This window comes from Erinaceus europaeus, chromosome 12, assembly GCF_950295315.1.
Source record: "Erinaceus europaeus chromosome 12, mEriEur2.1, whole genome shotgun sequence".
Taxonomy (NCBI): domain Eukaryota; kingdom Metazoa; phylum Chordata; class Mammalia; order Eulipotyphla; family Erinaceidae; genus Erinaceus; species Erinaceus europaeus.
In genome coordinates this window covers 5932747-5953044 of record NC_080173.1, presented here as the reverse complement: position 1 = coordinate 5953044, position 20298 = coordinate 5932747, and the positions used below count along the sequence as shown (strand labels likewise).

Sequence of the window (20298 nt, the reverse complement as noted above, 5' to 3'; positions counted from 1 at the left end):
TTTTTGTTAAATCTTACTTGTTTGTTGGATAGAGACCGTGAGAAATTGAGAAGGAAGGGGGAGAGAGAGAGAGAGAGAGAGAGACAGAAAGACACCTACAGCACTGCTTCACCACTTGTGAAGCTTTCCTCCCTATAGGTGGGAACCTGAGGCTTGAACCTGAGTCCTTGCACACTATAACATGTGCGCTCAACTAGGTGCCACCACCTGGCCCTGTTTATTTATTTGTCCCAGAGCACTGCTCAGCTCTGGCTTATGGTGGTATTGGTGTTGGTGTTGGGACTGAACATGGAATCTCAGAGCCTCAGGCATGAGAGTCATGTTACATAGCCATCATGCTGTTTCCTCCACCCTGGACTTGATTTTTTATCTTGATTTATTGAACACAGGCTGGAAGCAGTTTTCAGCAGCCAGTGACTTAGCCATAGCCAATATATATTTTTTTCTTTATTGGGGGATTAATGGTTTACAGCCAAGAGTAAAGGTTAAGTTTTGCATATGGTGTCAGCAGTGGTGTAGCCTCAATAGCAAGGTGACCAAGCTTTCTCATTCACTTATTTCATTCTCTACAAACGGCCTGGCAAGAGTGACTGATTGGCACTGGGGCTGGGTGCCTGCTCCTGGAGGCCATTTTCTCCATTTTGTTGTTGTCTTTGTCGTTGTTATTGTTGTCATTATTGCTGCATTGGACAGAAAGAAGTCAAGAGAGGAGGGGAAGACAGAGAGAGGCAGAGAAAGATAGACACCTGCAGGCCTGCTTCATGGACTCATTCCCCTCCCACATCCCCACCCCCCTTCCCTGGGGAGCCAGAGGATCAAGGGGCTCCAACCCGGATCTTTGCTCTGGTCCTTGGGCTTCCTGCCATGTGTGCTTAACTGCTCTACTGCCCGACCCCCAGAGTGGAGTTTCTGAATGTTAATCAAGAAGGTTCAAGTGCTACAACTGCTCAGTTCTAGTACTTTTGGTAGGTTTTTCTTTAAAAAAAAAAAAAATCTTGTAGAGGGAAACATGAGTCACTTGTTAAAAGTACCATGCAGGAGAACACCGTGCAGATTCTCTCTCTCTCTCTCTCTCCCTCTCCCTCTCCCTCTCCCTCTCCCTCTCCCTCTCCCTCTCCCTCTCCCTCTCTCTCTGTACCAGGAAAAAAAAAAAACAATAATAGCAACAAATAAAGAGTCCTTCAGGAGCAGGGGAACCATGCAAACATAAAGCCCAGTGACAAGAGGGGGAAAAATGACCCCCTCACTTTTTTTTTTATTCCCTCACTTTTTAAGTGCCCTAAGGCAGTCAACTTGTTGGACTTTAAATAATTTTTACAAGTTATAGTTTGTTTGGTGAGAAGTTTCAGGAACTTCACACCCAAGGTGATCAAGAAACATTATGAAAAACAGCTAATAACCTAGCAATCGTACAATGAGACTTTGCCATGCAAATTTACGGATAATTAGTAGAAACGCATGGTGTTAATGAATCTTATTGGCTACAGTCATTCATTGACTAGATCCTAGAAATCATTTGAATTTAATTTCAAATGCCCTATAATGATAGGCATTCATATCAGCAACAATCATATGCAGATAAACACAAAGTGTATGATGAGTGAATATACTTTCAAATCACTGCAGCCAACGTGTCATCTGGAGAGAATACCTGAGAATACCTGACGGTTGGTTTAACAGTGACTGTTACATAATGACACAGAAGGTGACTTCACTGGACAACTTGGCATTGATTTTTTTTTTAACTTAGGAGCAGGTATTGAAGATTTTATACAATCTGTGGAGCGTCAAGATATAGCTTTGGAGATAGATGTCCTTGGAATTAGTAATGGCCTGGATGACCCAGCTTATAACGGAGCCATCATAGTATCTGGTGATGAAAAGGTATAGTGGTCTGTATTTAATCACTTTCCCCAAAGGTATGGAGAAATAATATAGTAGCATTATACTCAGACCTCTAACCTAGAAAACAAAATGGAAAAAACAAATGTTGCTTGCATATATTTCTTAGTAAATTGTAGCCATTGGTGTGATCATTTCTTTATCAATCACTGTCCCCCAATACAAACTATGAATGTAACAAAGCAGTACCCACTTGCCGGGATAGCCTGAGGGTACTTCTTCCCAAGCTAGTGCTCTCTGGGTTGGAGAGAACTCAACTGGAGCCGATCTAGGCTGCTGCGTGGGAGAGGGATCAGGAGCTCGTGCCGCACTAACTTCGCAGGAGATACACTCTGAACTCTCGGAGCCGGAAAGCAATTTCCAAGTGCCTTTAATCAGAAGAGCAGCTGTTTTTATACTCTCCAAGTAGGGTGGAAACAGGATGTGACATAGAGAGGGTGGAGCGAAAAGTGACTGGTGGAAGATCAGGGTGTGACAAGGAGAGGATCAGGGTGTGACAAGGAGAGGGGGTGGAGCAGGTGAGAATTCTACCACTAAACCACCAATGCTCTGGAGGGAGTGTGGTGCTTTATGTAAATGTAAAAGTGATTTATGTAAATAGACCAAAGCTTTGAATGGGATTAAATCAATCCCTATATAGGCATATGGTTAAGCAGAAGCCAGGGGGAGCTGGCATACTATCCAACACCCACTGGAAGTACATAGTACTTTAAAAGAAGTATTTGTATTTCCTCTCAGACTTCATGGTTCTGAAATCCTCCCTTTCTTTAACTTTTAAAAAGAAAGCTTTCAAAGAGAAAGAATAGGAAAACTATCAGGGGAGGGGATGGGATGCGGAGATCTGGTGGTAGGAATTGTGTGGAGTTGTACCCCTCTTATCCTATGGTTTTGTCAATGTTTCCTTTTTATAAATAAAAATGAAGAAAGGAAAGAAAGAGAGGAAGAAAGAAAGAAAGAAAGAAAGAAACAAAGAAAAAGCAAGCAAGCAAGCTGTGGTATCTGTAGACAGTGGAATACTACTCAGCTGTTAAAACCAAGTGTGCAACCACCCAGCCCCTAAAAATAATTTTTAAAATATGGGGGTGGGGTGGTGGTGTGCGTGATTGAACACACATGCTACAATGTACAAGGACTGAGGTTTGAGCCCCTGGTCCCCACCTGCAAGGGGAAAGCTTTGCAAGTGGTGAAGCAGGGCTGCAGGTGTCTCTCTCTCTCTCTCTCTCTCTCTCTCTCTCTCTCCCTCCCCTCTCAATTTCTGGCTTTCTCTATGCATAAATAAAGATAATTTTTAAATGTTGTAAAAAAAAGTTTCTGAACTCTAAATTTAAGCTAGATATCCAGGTTTCTGAAGATTAGATACAGCTTAGATGCAAATATTATTTTATTTACTAGTGTTTGTTGTTTCTATTATTTGACAGCACTTGAAACACATGATTTAAAATTAAAATACTGAAGTTTTACTTCTTTAGGATCAGATTCAAGGTCTTTGAAAATTAAAATGACACTGCATTTTATATTTTAGAATTACAGTTTTTCATTTGCATGCAATGCTAAAAGACTCAACTGCTTTCCGGTTCTGATGGATATTGTGAGCAATGGGTTACTTGGAATGGCAGAATCATCAGCACATATACAGACTGACAGAAGTACATTTTGGGAGGTGAGTTACATAATCTTTTGGACTCTCCTCCATTAGAAAACTTCCAGATCAACTTTTTTTTTCTTTTAAATTTTAATTAGTGATTTAATATTAACTAACAAAATTATAAAATAGTAAGGGTATAATTCCACACTGTTCCCATCACCAGAGTTCTAACTCCCCATTCTCCTTCAGCAGAAACTGCAACAATTTTCCCCAGGTCACAAGTACAGGTTGACATATATCTATATACCTATAAATTTATACCTGTACCTGCACCTGTACCTATACCTATATTGTCCATATTTATCCATTTCTACAATCCTGCCTTCACTTCATTCCTAAGTCACACCTATGCCTATTACTACTCCTGAGTGTCCTTTATTTTTCCTCTCCTCTCTCAGATAAGCAAAAAAATGCCTGACTTCTTCCTCTGGTGTTTTCCAGATTCATTTCCCTTTCAGTGATGGTATAAAAACAAAGATTCCTTCATGCTAAGTGAGATAGCCCAGAGAGAGAAGGATGAATATGGGATGATCTCACTCACAGAAGTTGAGAAATAAGAACAGAAGGGGTAACACAAAGCAGAATTTGGACTGGATTTGGTGTATTGCATGAAAGTAACAGACTTACGAGGTGGGGGTGTGACTTTATAGCCTGGAGCACTATGGTGGAGGAGGACCTAGGTGGGGGTTATAGTGTTTTTGCAGAAAACTGAAAATTTTTTCACATGTACCAACAACTGTATTTATTGTTGACTGTAAACCATTAATACCCCCAATTAAAAAAATTAAATAAAAAAACCCACAAAGATTCCTAGAGACAAATGTTTCAGATCCCAGTGGAACTGGGGTTCAGAGCCCTGTGGACATCTTCACCTGTCATTTCTCCCTTCTGGAAGTATGGCCAGAATTCATTATGGGGTGTGTAAAGGGGAAGTTCTTGCTTCTGTAATTGCTTCTCCACTGGACATGGGTGTTGGCAGGTTGATCTGTACCCAAGCCTGTTTCTGTCTTTCCTTAGTGGGGCAGGGCTCTGGAGAGGTGAGGTTGTAGAACACATTGGTGAGGTCATCTGCCCAGGGAGACATCTAAATAGTATCTGCAACTTGGTGGTTGAAAGGCAGTAAGACATGAAACAGGAACCAAAATGTAGGAATAAAGCAGATGAGAATAAGGACCCAAGGGCGGAAAGATGCTAGGATGTCGATTTTAGGTATGTTCCTAGGGGCTCATGACTTCAGTCATTTTTTTCTTGAACTTGATAGCTAGCATTGACATGGGCTATCAATATTGTCTGAGAGGGTGGTATCAGAGTTGAAAATAAAACTTGAAAGCCCAGTTAGCAGAAAGTAGCTCTCAAATTTGAAAATATGTATATATTTAGTATATACTTAACTGTTTACCATTGACCTGCTGTGTATCCATACTTAGCACAGGAACCTGCATAATCTCCCTCTCAGACTGAGTCCCTGTCCGTCTGAGCACAGTCCATGGTCACAGCTGGGAACATTCTAGGCTGCACTCATTTCAGTACCAGTCATTTTTGAGTGGCAGCACTTTGGAGATTGGGGGAGTGAGGACAAGGTCCTGGAGAGACCCACCAGGGGGCTTATAATGACATTCCTTATGTGACCAGTGATGGTGAAAAGAGTGTTCTGTTAAGGGTCTAGGCCCATAGTATCTATGAGGGAATCCAAGGATTTCTTGATTAGGACCCCAAGTAATGAGATGGCCTGGTATTAGCCCAAATGGCCATCCTTAAGTGAGGATCCTTAATATTATCTGCTTGATATTAGCTGTTACCCTAGGTATAGGCTATCATATACGTTTGTGAAAAAAGTACATGGTTCAGTATTCAGTGAACTCTAAGGACAAACAGAATATGCAGAAAGGCTTAATTACCAACTCTGACTGGTAGGTCTTCTAGTTTCCAGAATTAAGGATGTGTATAAAGAAGCATATATTCTAATTTCCTGGACATTTCAAAAAAATAAATAGGATTATGTGGTTGGGTGGTGACCCAGATCACTCAGTAAGAACAAGCTAATATTACTTAAAATGTTATCTGATTCCTTCCGACAACCTATTTCAGAATCAAAAACAAGTAAGGGGAAAAGCGAAAACAAACAAACAAACCAACTTGAGGTAATTTAGGCCCCACCAAAATCCTAGGTCTCCTTCCTTCCTAATTCAACACCAGACTCCATAAACCTAGTACCAGTTTAGATACAAGTGACACTTTAACAACTGGGAGAAAGTCTAACCTCACCAGGCAAAGAAGGGACTACAAAAACTGGAAAAGAGCGAGAGACAGTATTGAAGACAATAAAAAAATTACAAAAAAATAATAATAATGTGCTTAATCTAACAAAAGCTATTTGCACCATGAATGTAACAAGGGAATCATTTCAAAACAGCAGATAATATTAAGATAAGGCTAATTATATAAGCTGTAGGGAGTTGGGTGGTAGCGCAGTGGGTTAAGCGCAAATGGTGCAAAGCACAAGGACCTGCGGCGTAAGGATCCCGGTTCGAGCCCCCGGCTCCCCACCTGCAGGGGAGTCGCTTCACAGGCGGTGAAGCAGGTCTGCAGGTGTCTGTCTTTCTCTTCCCCTCTCTGTCTTCCCCTCCTCTCTCCATTTCTCTCTGCCCTATCCAACAACAATGACATTAACAACAACTATAACAATAAAAATAAAACCAACAAGGGCAAGAAAAAGGAATAAATGAATATAAAAAATAATAATTCCTAGTCTCATGGTGTACCTAATATAAGAATTTGTTATCATTGTACCCATACAGTCACTAATGGAATTGTTGAATCAAGCTATGATGTTTTAAATAAGTAAAGGTATGACATGGAATGTCTCACCTTTGGATATTGTTTTGTATTATTTTGCATGAGAATAAATTTTAGAATGAACATCAGAAAATAAAAAGACTGACTAAAAATAATGCTCTTGACATTTTCTTGCAGTTTAGTATTATCAGCTTACTCCTTTCTTTGACTTCCTTCCCTTCTACATGATTTTTAGTATAAAACCAAAAGTCAAGTTCGGAGACTGAATGAATTTGGGGACCTCAGAAGGTCCCTGATGTAAGGCTATAGACATAGTTGATTTAAATTAATATTTATGGGGCCGGGTGGTGGCGCACCTGGTTGAGCGCACATGTCACAATGTGCAAGGGCCCAGGTTCAAGCCCCCAGTCCCCACCTGCAGGGGGAAAGCTTCACAAGTGGTGAAGCAGTGCTGCAGGTGTCTCTCTGTCTCTCACCCTCTCTATCCTTCCCTTCCCTCTCGATTTCTGACTGTATCTATCCCATCAATAAATAGAGATAAAAATTAATATTTATATGTTACATACTGAAATATTTTTAAGACATATTCCAAGAAAAATGAATTTTGAGTTGGTTCATTTGGCTCATGCTGTTATTTGCATTTTCAGGAGGAAGAAAGTAATATAGTTGAATTCCTCGGGTACAGCTTATTCTGGCTGATTCTGTCATCCAGCTGTGCTCCTTATCTCGGCATGAGTAGCATCGATGATTATAAGGTAATAAGCAATCACAAAGTTTTCATGACCTTTAAAACAGGTAGTTTAGTGAGTTTATTAAAAAAAAATGACAAGGACTACAAGCTACATTAATGTTAGGGACATGTTATATTCATGTACATAGTATAGACAGTTAACAAGGTTATATAAATATTTGAATGTATGTTGTGGCAGAACTGCCTTCATGAATCTTTACTTGAGGATAAAACAACTAGACACACATATATATACGCACATACTTATCTGTAAATGTGTAATAGGCATGTGTACGAAGAGAGCGTAAGCTTGAGTCAGAGGCATCACTCTGAAGGGGAATTGGCTGCTCCGATAAACTGTCCCCCCTGATCTACATCCTGAGTCACTAATGACTGTTTTATGATAGTGCTACAGCCTTGATTATTTTTTTTCTTAATTTATTTTATTAGTAATTTCATAATGTTGAATAAGATTGTGGGATAAGAGGGCTACAATTCCATATAATTCCTACCACCAGAGTTCCCTGTCCCATCCCCTCCATTGTAAGCTTTCTTATTCTTTATCCCTCTGTGGGTATGGACCACAATTCTTTATGGAGTGCAGAAGGTGAGAGTCCTGGCTTCTGTAATTGCTTCTTTGCTGGACATGGACATTAACAGGTCAATCTACACCTCAGCCTGTCTTTCCCTACCAGGGCAGGGCTCTGGGGAGGTGGGGTTCCAGGACACATGGGTGAGGTCACCTGCTCAGGGAAGTCAGGTTGGAAGCCTTGATTATTTTGAGATCTTCTTATACATATTCCTATCAAGTTTGTGGTGAACATAAATGTTATTAATTAATTAATTTTTATTTATTATTTTTACTCTCTTATTTATTTATTTTTACTTTTTTTTTTTTTTGCCTCCAGAGTATTGCCAGCACAATGAATCCATTGCTCCTGGTGACCATTTTTCATTTCTATTGAATAGGACAGAGAGAAATTGAGAGGGGAGGAGAAAATAGAAAGGAGGAGAGAGAGACCTACAGACCTGCTTCACCGCTTGTGAAGTGACCCCCCCCCTTCAGGTGGAGAGCCAGGGGCTCGAACCAGGATCCTTATGCAGGTCCTTGCACTTAATATTATGTGTGCTTAACCCGGTGCACCACCACCTGACCCCCACTTACTTATTTATTGAATAGAGACAGCCAGAAATAGAGAGGAAGGGAGGTGGTAGAGAAGGAGAGAGAGATAGAGACACCTGTAGCCCTGCTTCACTGCTTTCCCCTGCAGTGGGGACTGAAGGCTTGAACCCAGGTCCTTGCACATTTTACTATGTGTGGTCAACTAGGTGCACCACTACCTGGCCCCTCAATGTTGTTCATTTAAAATAGCAAATTGGTCACTTGTGTTTGAAACTTTCTACAGATAACCAATATAGCCATAATATAGAATCATTACAGATGAGTCTTTTATTTGAATATTTTCTTACTTAGTCAACACTTCTAAAACCTAGACTTGAAATGCCACTTTTATCTTTGCCGCCTCCTAATCAGATCAAAGTTTGGTCCCAGCTACGAACTTCGGGGCTCTTCTCTTCTGCTTACTGGTTTGGACAAGCTCTGGTGGATATTCCAATTTATTTCTTGATGTTCCTTTTCATGTACTTAATGGACTCCACTTTAAACATCTATGACTCTCTGTTTGGATTTATAAATAAAGTCATACAAGTAAGTGAAAATATGAATAGAATGGATACTATGTTACTTAATGAGAAAAACTTAAGATGCAAACCGTTTTCATTGATACTTACATGTCACATTTTCACTGATACTCACACACACAAAAATAACTATAAAACTGTGTGCTGACAATGTTTTGGACCCTCGGAGTTACCCCTGCAGTGTATTGTCTTGATACTTGGTCTTGTTGATTTCAGATACCGTGTGTTCTTGGTTATACTGCCTCACTGATCTTCTTAACATACGTGATTTCATTTATTTTTCGTAAAGGAAGGAAAAATAGTGGCATCTGGTCATTCTGCTTCTATATTGTAAGTATCTTTATTGTACTTTCTGTCTGCAGTGTGTAGTTGTGAATGCCTACTTCATAATCCTTTCAGTAGGTTAATAGATCAGTATCGCAATCTAAAATACTTAGTTTACTATGCATATCTTTTCAAATATCTGCGTCCTTCTTCTCTTCCCATTTTTACCATTGCTTTCCATAGTCAGTTTTTTTTTTCTGAGCTATAAAATTTTTATTAGAAGGGAACCATCTGGTTACTGTGTTTACTGAAAAACGAGTAAGACCAGGGCTAAGGAGGTAGAAATAACACACGAGACTTGGCAAGTGAGAGGTCCAAGTTCAATACCCATGAACCTATTCATGATGACAGATACTGTTACTAGTATACAGCTATATATGCTACTTTCCTAATTCTCTACTAAGAATTAATTCTGTAAAGCTACACATATTTTAGCTAAGCGAGGAGGAAGAAGATACGTGATTTACGAGTGTCTACCCTGATTTCCGGTCAGTTCAGGATGCCAAGATGTAAACTATTAACTCAGCAAATATATCTAGCAATATGACACAAGCTAAGACTGATAATGGAGGGAAAAGTGGACGATTTCCACTCTTGAAAATCTCCAGAATGTTAGACTGATAAGGAAAGAGTCACTTACTACATCTGAGTGACAAGAAGAAGGTGAATTACTGATGAACTGATCCTTAAAACTGTATTATACATCTGGATAATAAAGAAATCTATAAAATAGAAGAGAGAGAGAGTAATTCATAAAAATTAGAACCAAGAGTACCTTCAGAAAGTGGAACTTATCAAAGGAGCAAGATTTTAACAGCGTCTCAAGCTGATGAATCAGATAGACAAATAATGAGTAAACAGTCCCTACTCCACAGCCTGTGCGAAGCCATGAAAGCTCACAGTACAGAAATCTGATCAAAGATGAGCTTTGAACAAGAACATTTGAAAGTTGTATATATGATGTCTTGTGCCACAGAGCAATGAGAAGTACAAAAACCTTTAGGAAGTCACTGCAGTTGTTTAAAAGAAAAGGCGCAAGTTTCAGTTATACCTCTAATGTTCTCTTGTGATTGATTTTGTATTTTAATATTTCCACTTGAGTTACTGCAGGTTGTTTAATGCATAGATTTCTCTCCTGGTATAGTTGGTAAAACAAAAGTCCCTTCTTTTTTCTGTTCTCCCATTTCCCCATATGTTTATTGAGAATTAATCTACTACAGCAGTTCCTCATGTCATGTGGTTTCCTTCAAGTTTCATTACGATGTGAAAGAGAAAGTCTCCTTCTGCTATTGAATGAAGCCACACCACAAAGACTGTCTCTCTTATGCTTCTTTGCTTAAAGTCAGCGTCAAAGACCTTCTCAATGATACTGAGTGAGGCCATACCATATGCTGAATTTTATCCAAAAAATGATCTGTGCCAGTTGTTGCCTTTTCGGTAATGGATTCTGTGTATCAGAGATTAAATCTATCCAGTTATGCTTCACTCATGACGCTTCAGGCAGAATGTTTGGTGACATTTAGCTATGTCATTAAGAAAAAAGAAAACTGTCTGGTGATGTGCTGATTTCAGTTTGGTTTTTGAGACTGGGGCTAAAACGACGATATTTTCTGGGAGGGTCCATCTCCTTCGGGGACGTATCAATATTCAAAGTGGTCAGTGTACCTATTTGTCTTCTCTTTAGATCACAGTCGTATCTCTCTGTGGACTTATCTTGGATCTCTTTGGAAACACCGCTTTGTATAGCACCACATTTTTAGTACCACAAATCACATTAATTGGCTGTGTGATCTTAGCTCATCATGTAAGTAATGCCACCATTTGGCCCCATGTCTGGGAACCCAGGATAGGTTGTGACAGTGTTGCCATGGGTTGGATTTCTACTGCATGTTGAATATGGATAGATTTAGAATTGCTCCCAAGTGGGACATTGTGCTCCAACTGAAATGTAACAGAAAACTTACTTGGCTTTGGCTAGCATGTAGAGAGAAAGAGTAATTACTGTGAGAAACAGAGTAGTCTTTACATGCAAGCTAAATCATGCACAATCCTGAACACACTTTCCTTTAGAATTAGTTTCATGAAATAGCCCTAATCTTTGGGATCTTCTTTTTTCTTTTTTTGAATTATCTTTATTTATTTATTGGATAGAGACAACCAGAAATCAAGAGGAAAGGGAGTGATAGGGAGAGAGACAGAGAGACACCTGCAGCCCTGCTTCACCACTTGCAAAGCTTTCCCCCTACAGGTGGGGACCAGGGACTCGAACCTAGGTCCTTGAGTACTGTAACATGTACGCTCAACCAGGATCTTATGGATTTTCTAGAGAAGAAGTCAATATAAATAATTTTTTTTCTAACTGACTGATATCTATACTTTTACAATGAAGGAGGGTACAATACATGAGTGAAGAGGTATCCATGTGAAGTGAAAGGAAGGAAAAACAAACAAAGCTTGATGGAATGAGGGGTGGGCACAGAAGTGTGGGTTTGGTGTATTCTTCCCTCTCCTTCACCTTCTCCCTCTTCATCTTATATAAGGGAAGGGTAGCGCCAGTCCTCTAGATTCTCACAGGGACATGAACAATGGCTAAATTCTGTTGCTTCACATAAAAGCAGAGTGACAACTTGATAGAAAAGAGAATAATCCTCAGGAGGCTGGGTGGTGGTGCACATGCTGGATGGAGCACACATGTTACAATGTGCAAGGACCCAGGTTCGAACCCCTGTCCCCACCTGCAGGGGGAAAAGCTTTGCGAGTGGTGAAGCAGTGTTGCAGGTGTCTCTCTGTTTCTCTCCCTATCACCCCCATCCCTCTCAATTTCTGGCTGTCTCTATCCAATAAATGAATAAAGTTAATTTAAAAAGAAAAGAAAACAATCTCAAAATACACATTTTGGAATGGAAAATTACCTGATACTCATGGTGAAATCAGGGAGCATACCAATGGAGCAATTCAACGGGTTAATTTACATTTATAAGACTAAAACACGCACAGAAAGAAACTTTCTGTATTACCATTGTCTCTCTCTTTTTCAGCTCCTTATGTTTTATGCAGATGAAGAATCAACTGGTGTTGAGCCCTACCTAGTATTCCTAATTGTAAGGACACATTCTTTTTTTTTATCTTTTTTTTTTTAAAGGAGACATTAACAAAACCATAGGATAAGAGGGATACAATTCCCACCACCAGATCTCCGTATCCCATCCCCTCCCCTCATAGCTTTCCTATTCTTTACCCCTCTGGGAGTATGAACCCGAGGTCATTGTGGGATGCAGAAGGTGGAAGGTCTGGCTTCTGTAATTGCTTCCCCGCTGAACATGGGCATTGACAGGTCGATCCATACTCCCAGTCTGCCTCTCTCTTTCCCTAGTAAGGTGGGGCTCTGGGGAAGCGGAGCTCCAGGACACATTGGTGGGGTCGTCTGTCCAGGGAAATGTGGTCACATCATGCTAGCATCTGGAACCTGGTGGCTGAAAAGAGAGTTAACATACTAAGTCAAACAAATTGTTGAACAATCATGGACCTAAAGACTGGAATAGTGCAGATAAAGTGTTGTGGGGGGGGGGGCCTCCTCCATTTTGTAGATAGCTAGTAGGCATATTTAAGTTATATTTCAAAGGGCCTGTAGCTATACTAGTTTTGTTTTGCTTTTTTGGTTTTTTTTTTTGTTTTTTGTTTTTTGTTTTTTGCCTGAGCCTGAAATCTGATATGCAAGTGGATCCAAGTTATTGTCTAGGGAGGTGATGTCATGGCTGGAAAAGGGACAGAAAGCTGGATCAGGGAAGAAAGTAGCTCCTTAATATGGGGAAGGGGTATAAATATTGTTGACTATAAAACCCATCAATTTGATTTGGTCTGGGGCCCATATTCAGCTTAGGAGCCTATGTGACCTCTGCATCCCTGTAGATCTGAGCTCACATTCTGTGGTCATGAGTAGGAACATTCCAAGCTGCCCCAATATCAGGACCCATCTTCCTCAGGTGTAGCATTGAGTATGTTTTCCATCCTCCATTCGGAGGATGGAACATTCTCTAACTATTGTTGATCCAAGTTGAGGGCAAGGTCCTAAGGGGGGCCCACAAAGGGGTCTCTTTTATTGTTCCTGATAGAGATGACCAGTAACAATGGAGAGAGGGAATTATTTGATGTCTAGGCCCATCACGTCTGTTTGGGAATCTCAGGACTCCCCGACTAGGCTGATGGGGTGGCCTGATAGTGACTAAGGAGTCATCATAAAGTACGGTAAGGACACATTCTTTAGCAATTATTGTATGATCTACTTTACTCCACCATTAAATGCCTGTATACATGTCAACTTTATATTAAGGCAAATATTTGTGTATCTGTAGTCTAAGTAGACAAACCACTCATGAACTATGGAACAGATGTTTTTTATAAGACCAACTAGTTAGATGACCTATTACTCAAGTTTTAAGAACAGTGTGCAACTGTTAGAAGAAATTACATAGTCAATTTCATTTATTTCTAATGATTTTTAAATAATATTGAAATGAATTTGATAGTTTCATAATTTAATAAACTATAGGGAAATTGTAATGATTTGGCCAGTTGTACCTTTATAGAAATTCAATGATTTCTAATTCACTTTTGATACTCACACAATGTGTTTCTAATTATATCCCTCTTTTTATTCCTAGCCTCTACTTCATTTTATCATCTTTGTCTTAATACTTCGATGTCTAGAGTGGAAGTTTGGAAAGAAATCTATGAGAAAGGATCCTGTCTTTAGGTTGGGAGAAATTTAGATAGATTCTTTTGTTTGTTTGTTTTTTTCAGTGATCAATATTTAAAATATTTATTATGTACAAACCCATTAACAAAGATGTTTTATGAAAAGCTGGGGCAGAAACCATGTGCCAAATAGAAATCCAAATAGAGATCACGGTACCTAAGTCAAAGAGTGCTATGGAAGAAAGATCTAAAGAGTGAGTGTTATGGGCTCTTTCTCACTGTTAAGATGATAAGATGATAAGAGAGCTTTAAGAAATTTTTTAAGGGGTAGGGAAAACAGTAAAATGGTTATACAAACAGACTCTCATGCCTGAGGCTCCAAGTTCTCAGGTTCAATCCCCCACACCACCATAAGCTGCTCGAAGGAAGAAAGGAAGGAGGGAGGGAAGGGGGAAAAGAAAGAGGGGGAAAAAAAGTAGACCTAACCTTGTAGTAATAAATCTCTAAAGTTTAAGGTCTGTGAAGAAAGTATATGGTTACACAAAAGTCTCTCATACCTGAGGGTCTAAGGTCTTACGTTTGATCCCTGGATCCACCATAAACCAGAGATGAGCAGTGCTCTGGTCTCTCTCTCTCTCTCTCTCTCCCTCTCCCTCTCCCTCTCCCTCTCCCTCTCCCTCTCCCTCTCCCTCTCCCTCTCCCTCTCTCTCTCCTTTTCTCTCCCTCTCATTAAAATAAAATAAAATATTAAAAATAAAGAAGACTAGAAGAGTAGTAGTGAAACTAAGACAAACCCCAAAATACGACGTCAAATATTCTGGCTCATTAGTTCCTGGGGAAAAAAAATATTTCATTAAGCTATCCTGTAAAATACTTTGTCAGACTACTAAATTACCCCTAAATGTTACTTGAAAAATAATGCTTCTGGGAGTCGGGTGGTAGCGAAGAGGGTTAAGCACAGGTGGCGCAAAGCACAAGGAGCCGCGTAAGGATCCCAGTTTGAGCCCCCGGCTCCCCACCTGCAGGGGAGTCGCTTCACAAGCGGTGAAGCAGGTCTGCAGGTGTCTGTCTTTCTCTCCACCTCTCTGTCTTCCCCTCCTCTCTCCATTTCTCTCTCTCCTATTCGACAACGGCATCAATAACTACAACAATAAAACAAGAAGGGCAACAAAAGGGAATACATAAAGTAATTAAATAATAATAATAAAATAAATAGATAAATAATGCTTCTAAAGTCAGACTTTCCACCTCCTGCACCCCATAGAGATCTTTGGTCCATACTCTCAGAAGGATAAAGAATAGAGAAACTTCAAGTGGAGGGGTTGGGATACACGACTCTGGTGGTGGAAAATATATGGAATTTTACCCCTCTTATCCCACAGTCTTGCTGATAATTATTAAATCAATAATAATTTAAAAAGTGTAAAAATAAGGAAACACAAAGCAGAACTTGGACTAGGTTTAATGGATTGCACCAAAGTAAAAAGCTCTATGGTGGGAGTGTGGGGGTTGGGGGAGTCCAGGGCCTGGAATATGATGGCAGAGGAGGACGTAGAGGGAGTTGAATTATTATGTGGAAAACTGAGAAATGTTGCACATGGACCAACTACTGTGTTTTACTCTTAACCGTAAGCCATTAATCTACCCAGTAAAGAAAAAATAATGCTTTTATAGATAATTAAAGATATGGAATAGCTGACAGTCATGAAATAACAGCAGCAGAATGGACAGGGGCAAGGAGGCCGCAAAGAAAGCCCATCAGATTGAGGGAAGTTCATATTGATTGATTATTGAACCAATTGCTCAAGTAGATTTATCCAAATAGTCAAGTACAAGATTTAAAGAATTAAATATTCTTGATACATGAAAGAAAACTCAAAATCAATTACTAATGGACCGTTTTTGTGTTCCCTAGAATTTCTCCAAGAAGGAGTGATGTACAAAAAAATCCAGAAGAGCTAGAAGGGGAGGATGAAGATGTTCAGCTGGAAAGAGTGAGAAGCTTACATGCTTTGAATTCCACAAACTTTGAAGAGGTAAGTGTACGAGTAGCCATTTCACAAAAGAATATAATAATTTGGGGGAGATAGCATAATGGTTATGTAAAGAGGCTCTCATGCCTGAGGCTCCAAAGGCCCAGGTTCAATCCACCATACCACCAAAAACCAGAGCTGAGCAGTGCTCTGGTGTTTCTTTGTGTGTGCGTGTCTCTGTTTTCATCTCTTTCAAAAATAAATTAAATAGGGAGTCAGGCGGTAGCGCAGCACGTTAAGCGCAGGTGGCACAAAGTGCAAGGATCGGTAAGGATCCCGGTCCGAGCCCCTGGATCCCCACCTGCAGGGGAGTCGCTTCACAGGCGGTGAAGCAGGTCTTCAGGTGTCTGTCTTTCTCTCCCCCTCTCTGTCTTCCCCTCCTCTCTTCATTTCTCTCTGTCCTATCCAACAATGACAACATCAGTAACTACAACAATAAAACAACAAGGACAACAAAAGGGAATAAATAAATAAATTAATTAAAATTAATTAATTGAAACATTTAAAAAATAATAATATAATAACTTATCAGTTAAAATTCTTTATCTACAAGACTAGTTCTATTGAGGATCTTTTTTTTTTTCCAGAATCTAAAAATATGGAACGCTTCACGAATTTGTGTGTCATCCTTGCGCAGGGGCCATGCTAATCTTCTCTGTATCGTTCCAATTTTAGTATATGTGCTGCCGAAGCGAGCACGAGGATCATTTTATTTTAGTACATAGTCACTTTTAATCTAAATAAACATTATTAAAAGTCTTGGTAAACAAATTTGTCCCCCTTAGAAAAGTAAGAAGGGAGAGTTTACTTTAATTTGCAAAACCCAAGGGGGGGTTGGGACTTGTGAATTGGAGAAATTGAGCAATTGTGATGCAGAAAATTCTTAGGGAAAATGCTCTGTACAAAATTCAGGGCAAAGTCCAATTCATAGTATATCTTGTCCTTTGAGGCTGATTCAGTGCTTCTCCAGGACTCTTTGTTCCTGTTCTGAAAGTCTGGCAAATACTGCATAAGAAAATGTGCTCTTAAGCACCTGCCTTTTTAGCAGAGGAAATTGAATACTCTGCTCCCCAAAAATAGGTGGTAGAATGACCATCAATATGCTGTTTAGGAAAAGGTCTTCTTAGAGGATTGTGTGTGCAGTGACAGCCAGCCCAGTGGAAAGATTAAGCTTTTTCAAAGTTATTGAAGAGAATTAAGATCTGACACGATTTATTTGTCATTTACAGAAACCAGTCGTTATTGCCAACTGTTTACGAAAAGAGTACACAGGGGAAAGGAAGTGGTGCTGTGCCAAGAGCAAGAAGAAAATAGCCACAAGAAATGTCTCTTTCTGTGTTGGAAAAGGTTGGATATAGTGACTTCTCTCTCCACTGTTGACTCAGAACCTCCATGATTCTGTACACCACTTCTTGGCTTGCTCACGGACCCATCAACAGAGTGTCCTTCCTTGACAGTTCCATTTATAATCTCATTTCTAATTGAAATTCATGAATTCTCCACCTTCATTAACAGAGGCAAAGTCATATTAACATGGAAACCGTAAGCAAGCTATAAACACATGACTGAAACACTGACAATTCTTTTTTAAAAAAATACTAGGTATTTTTTTTAAATTTTTTAATATTTATTTATTTATTCCCTTTTGTTGCCCTTGTTGTTTTATTATTGTAGTTATTACTGTTGTTGTTATTGATGTTGTCATTGTTGGATAGGACAGAGAGAAATGAAGAGATGAGGGGAAGACAGAGAGGGGAGAGAGAAAGACAGACACCTGCAGACCTGCTTCACCGCCTGTGAAGCGACTCCCCTGCAGGTGGGGAACTGGGGCCTCAAACCAGGATCCTTACTCCGGTCCTTACGCTTTGTGCCACCTGTGCTTAACCCACTGCGCTACTGCCCGACTCCCAACACTGACAATTTTATTTAGTGAACATGATTGATTTCCCAGTGTTCATTACTGTTCACAAGAGAACTAGCTGGAGAAATGTCAGCACATTCTTAAGGCTCCATCACTACAAAAGATCACAGGAGGCAACCTTAAGACACTTGGCTTCCAAGGGTGACTTTGCCACTTCCCAACACTGTCACTATGGCGGTGGGGGCGGGGCGCGGGGCTCATTGCTGAGAGCTTCTGTCCACAAACATGTCAAAAGAGTTTATGACAGTTTCTCAAGGGCTTTCTCACAATTTAATAAGATAGCATATCGAAATCATATAGGGCAATGATTTTTTTTTCACAGAGCCAGGCTTCAGACTAAGGATTTATTCTTAATTATTTTATGTTAATGAATTTGTTTATTTAATTCAATTCTTCATTGCATTATTAATAGTAATGTCACCCTCCCACCTCCCAACATCACCACCAGAGTTCTCACAAGTCTTATAATTTGCTTGCTTCTGTTTTGTTTGGATTTTATTTTATTTATTTTTCTGGTAAGTCTGTGTAAGTCATATGAGTGGAACTGTCTGGTAGCTGTCTTTCGTGTCTTTACTTACTTTGCTAAGAATAATCACCTCCAGTTCCATCCATTTTGTCCCAAAGGACCTTTTTTGATTGCACAGTAGTATTCCATAGAATATATATCCCATAATATCTTTAGCCAGTCATCTGAAGATGGGCACGTAGGCTGTTTCCAACTCTTTTGCTGCTACTCCATAGCAATGACTCCTTAATTGTATTATTAAAATCAATTAATGTCATTTTTCAGGTGAGGTGTTAGGATTACTAGGACATAATGGAGCTGGCAAAACCACATCCATTAAAATGATAACTGGAGACACAGAACCAACTGCTGGACAGGTAGGTGAATGATGTGGGGAAATGGAATCTTGTGGTACTTGCCCAAACAAATTTATGAGACATTAAAACTTTGTAAGCAGCAAACTCACTTTAATCATTAGATGATGGAAGTGATTAATGAGAAACACTAATACATCCACAAATCATCATGCTTATACACGTAGAAGTTAATCTCTGAGAGGGAAGAATACTTCATTTCCTTGAAAGGAGTTTAGGAGAAGGAACTGTATCCAATCAAAATCAATATCAAATGCATTTTACATTATATTTATAGTTCCATCAAGCAAATAGATTTGCACTTCCAGTGGTCAGTCTTCCAGTAGTGGGCAATGCTTGAATCTTAAATAAATGTGTCATAGTCAAGTCTTTGATAATCAGCTGTATTCACTGTTCTCCATCACGTTCATGGTTATTGGAACATATCCTATGGTACAATTTCCTCTATAGAAACAGAAAATCACAAGATTTTCTATAGAAAGTATATCCTGGGCAAGTAAAACATGACCATAGGTTTGCGGAATGGTGACAGGAAAGAGGGAAAGAGGGAAAATGAGTGGGTTGAGAAAGATTTGATTTTTCAGCTTAGATTAGGTTGTATTTATACTTCTTTTTCATCACTTTTTTTTCTCTGAAAACCTTCTCTCTCTTTAATATTTATTTATTTACTGGATAGAGGCAAAGAGAAATGGAGAGAAGTTGGGGAGATAGAGAGGGAGAGAGACAGAGAGACACTTGCAGCCCTGCTTCACCACTCGCAAAGCTTTCCCCTTGCCGGTGGGGACCAGGGGCTTGAACCCAGGTCCTTGCACTTTGTGATGTGTGTGCTTAACCAGGCGTGCCACTGCCTGGCCCCTCTGATAGCCCTTCTCAGATGTGAAATGACTACTGATCACTAAACTCAACTTAGCCCTAGGATTTCTCCAGTTTTTCTAGGTTTGGAAGCAGAAAGATGACAATGAGCTATGCAAGATATAGGGGGGTAGCCAGGTAGCGCACGTATCTGGTTAAGCACACACATTATAGTGCACAAGGACCCTGGTTCAAGCCCGTGGTGATGGTGCACCTGGTTGAGTGCACATGTTACAGTGCACAAAGTTTCAGGTTCAAGTCCCCAGCCCCCACCTGCAAGGGGAAAGCTTTGTGAGTGGTGAAGCAGGGCTACAAGTGTCTCTCTCCATCTCTATCACCCCCTTCCCTCTTGATTTCTGGCTGTCTCTATCTGATAGGTAAAGATAATGAAAAATAATAAAATAAAATAAGATTTAAAAAATTAATTTGTTGTATGAGTTTTATTTCTGTAAGTCGATGGAACTCCACTTTTAGTGTATCTTAAACTCCAGAGGTGAGATTACATATATTGTAATTGCTGTTTTATGCACACTTACCACATGATCTCAAAAGGTTGGCAAATAGAACAGCAGGCCAAAGGACCAAGTCAGAGGAAAATATCTAATAAATCCCATGTGTTTTCTGAAAATTTTTTATATTTGTTTATATCGTGTCTTTTTCTTGACTAAATGGTCCCCACCTACAGGGGGAAAGCTTCACAAGTGGTGACGCAAGGCAGCAGGAGTCTATCTGTCTCTCTCTCTCTCTCTCTCTATCTCCCACCCTCTCAATTTCTCTCTGTCTCTGATCTCATAATAAATGAATATATATTTTTAAAAAA

The 20298-nt window shown here is 39.8% G+C and overlaps 1 protein-coding gene and 1 non-coding gene across 7 annotated transcripts in view; one reads left to right on the top strand and one right to left on the bottom strand.

Annotated features, from left to right (window-relative positions):
• The window catches only part of ABCA8 (ATP binding cassette subfamily A member 8), a 77414-nt gene that overhangs the window by 49985 nt on the left and 7131 nt on the right, over nt 1-20298 (top strand). For all 6 annotated transcript variants that reach the window (XM_007524393.3, XM_060202639.1, XM_060202637.1 and 3 more), the window contains 11 exons: nt 1751-1884; nt 3425-3562; nt 6991-7098; nt 8608-8781; nt 8991-9104; nt 10783-10902; nt 12137-12199; nt 13760-13851; nt 15709-15829; nt 17056-17173; nt 18538-18629. In XM_007524393.3, the coding sequence (XP_007524455.3) occupies nt 1751-1884; nt 3425-3562; nt 6991-7098; nt 8608-8781; nt 8991-9104; nt 10783-10902; nt 12137-12199; nt 13760-13851; nt 15709-15829; nt 17056-17173; nt 18538-18629 (1274 nt within the window). The remainder of the gene's footprint in view (nt 1-1750; nt 1885-3424; nt 3563-6990; nt 7099-8607; nt 8782-8990; nt 9105-10782; nt 10903-12136; nt 12200-13759; nt 13852-15708; nt 15830-17055; nt 17174-18537; nt 18630-20298) is intronic.
• LOC132542202 (U6 spliceosomal RNA) lies at nt 16419-16525 on the bottom strand. The gene has a single exon (XR_009553309.1). It is a non-coding gene; the product is annotated as a U6 spliceosomal RNA (small nuclear RNA).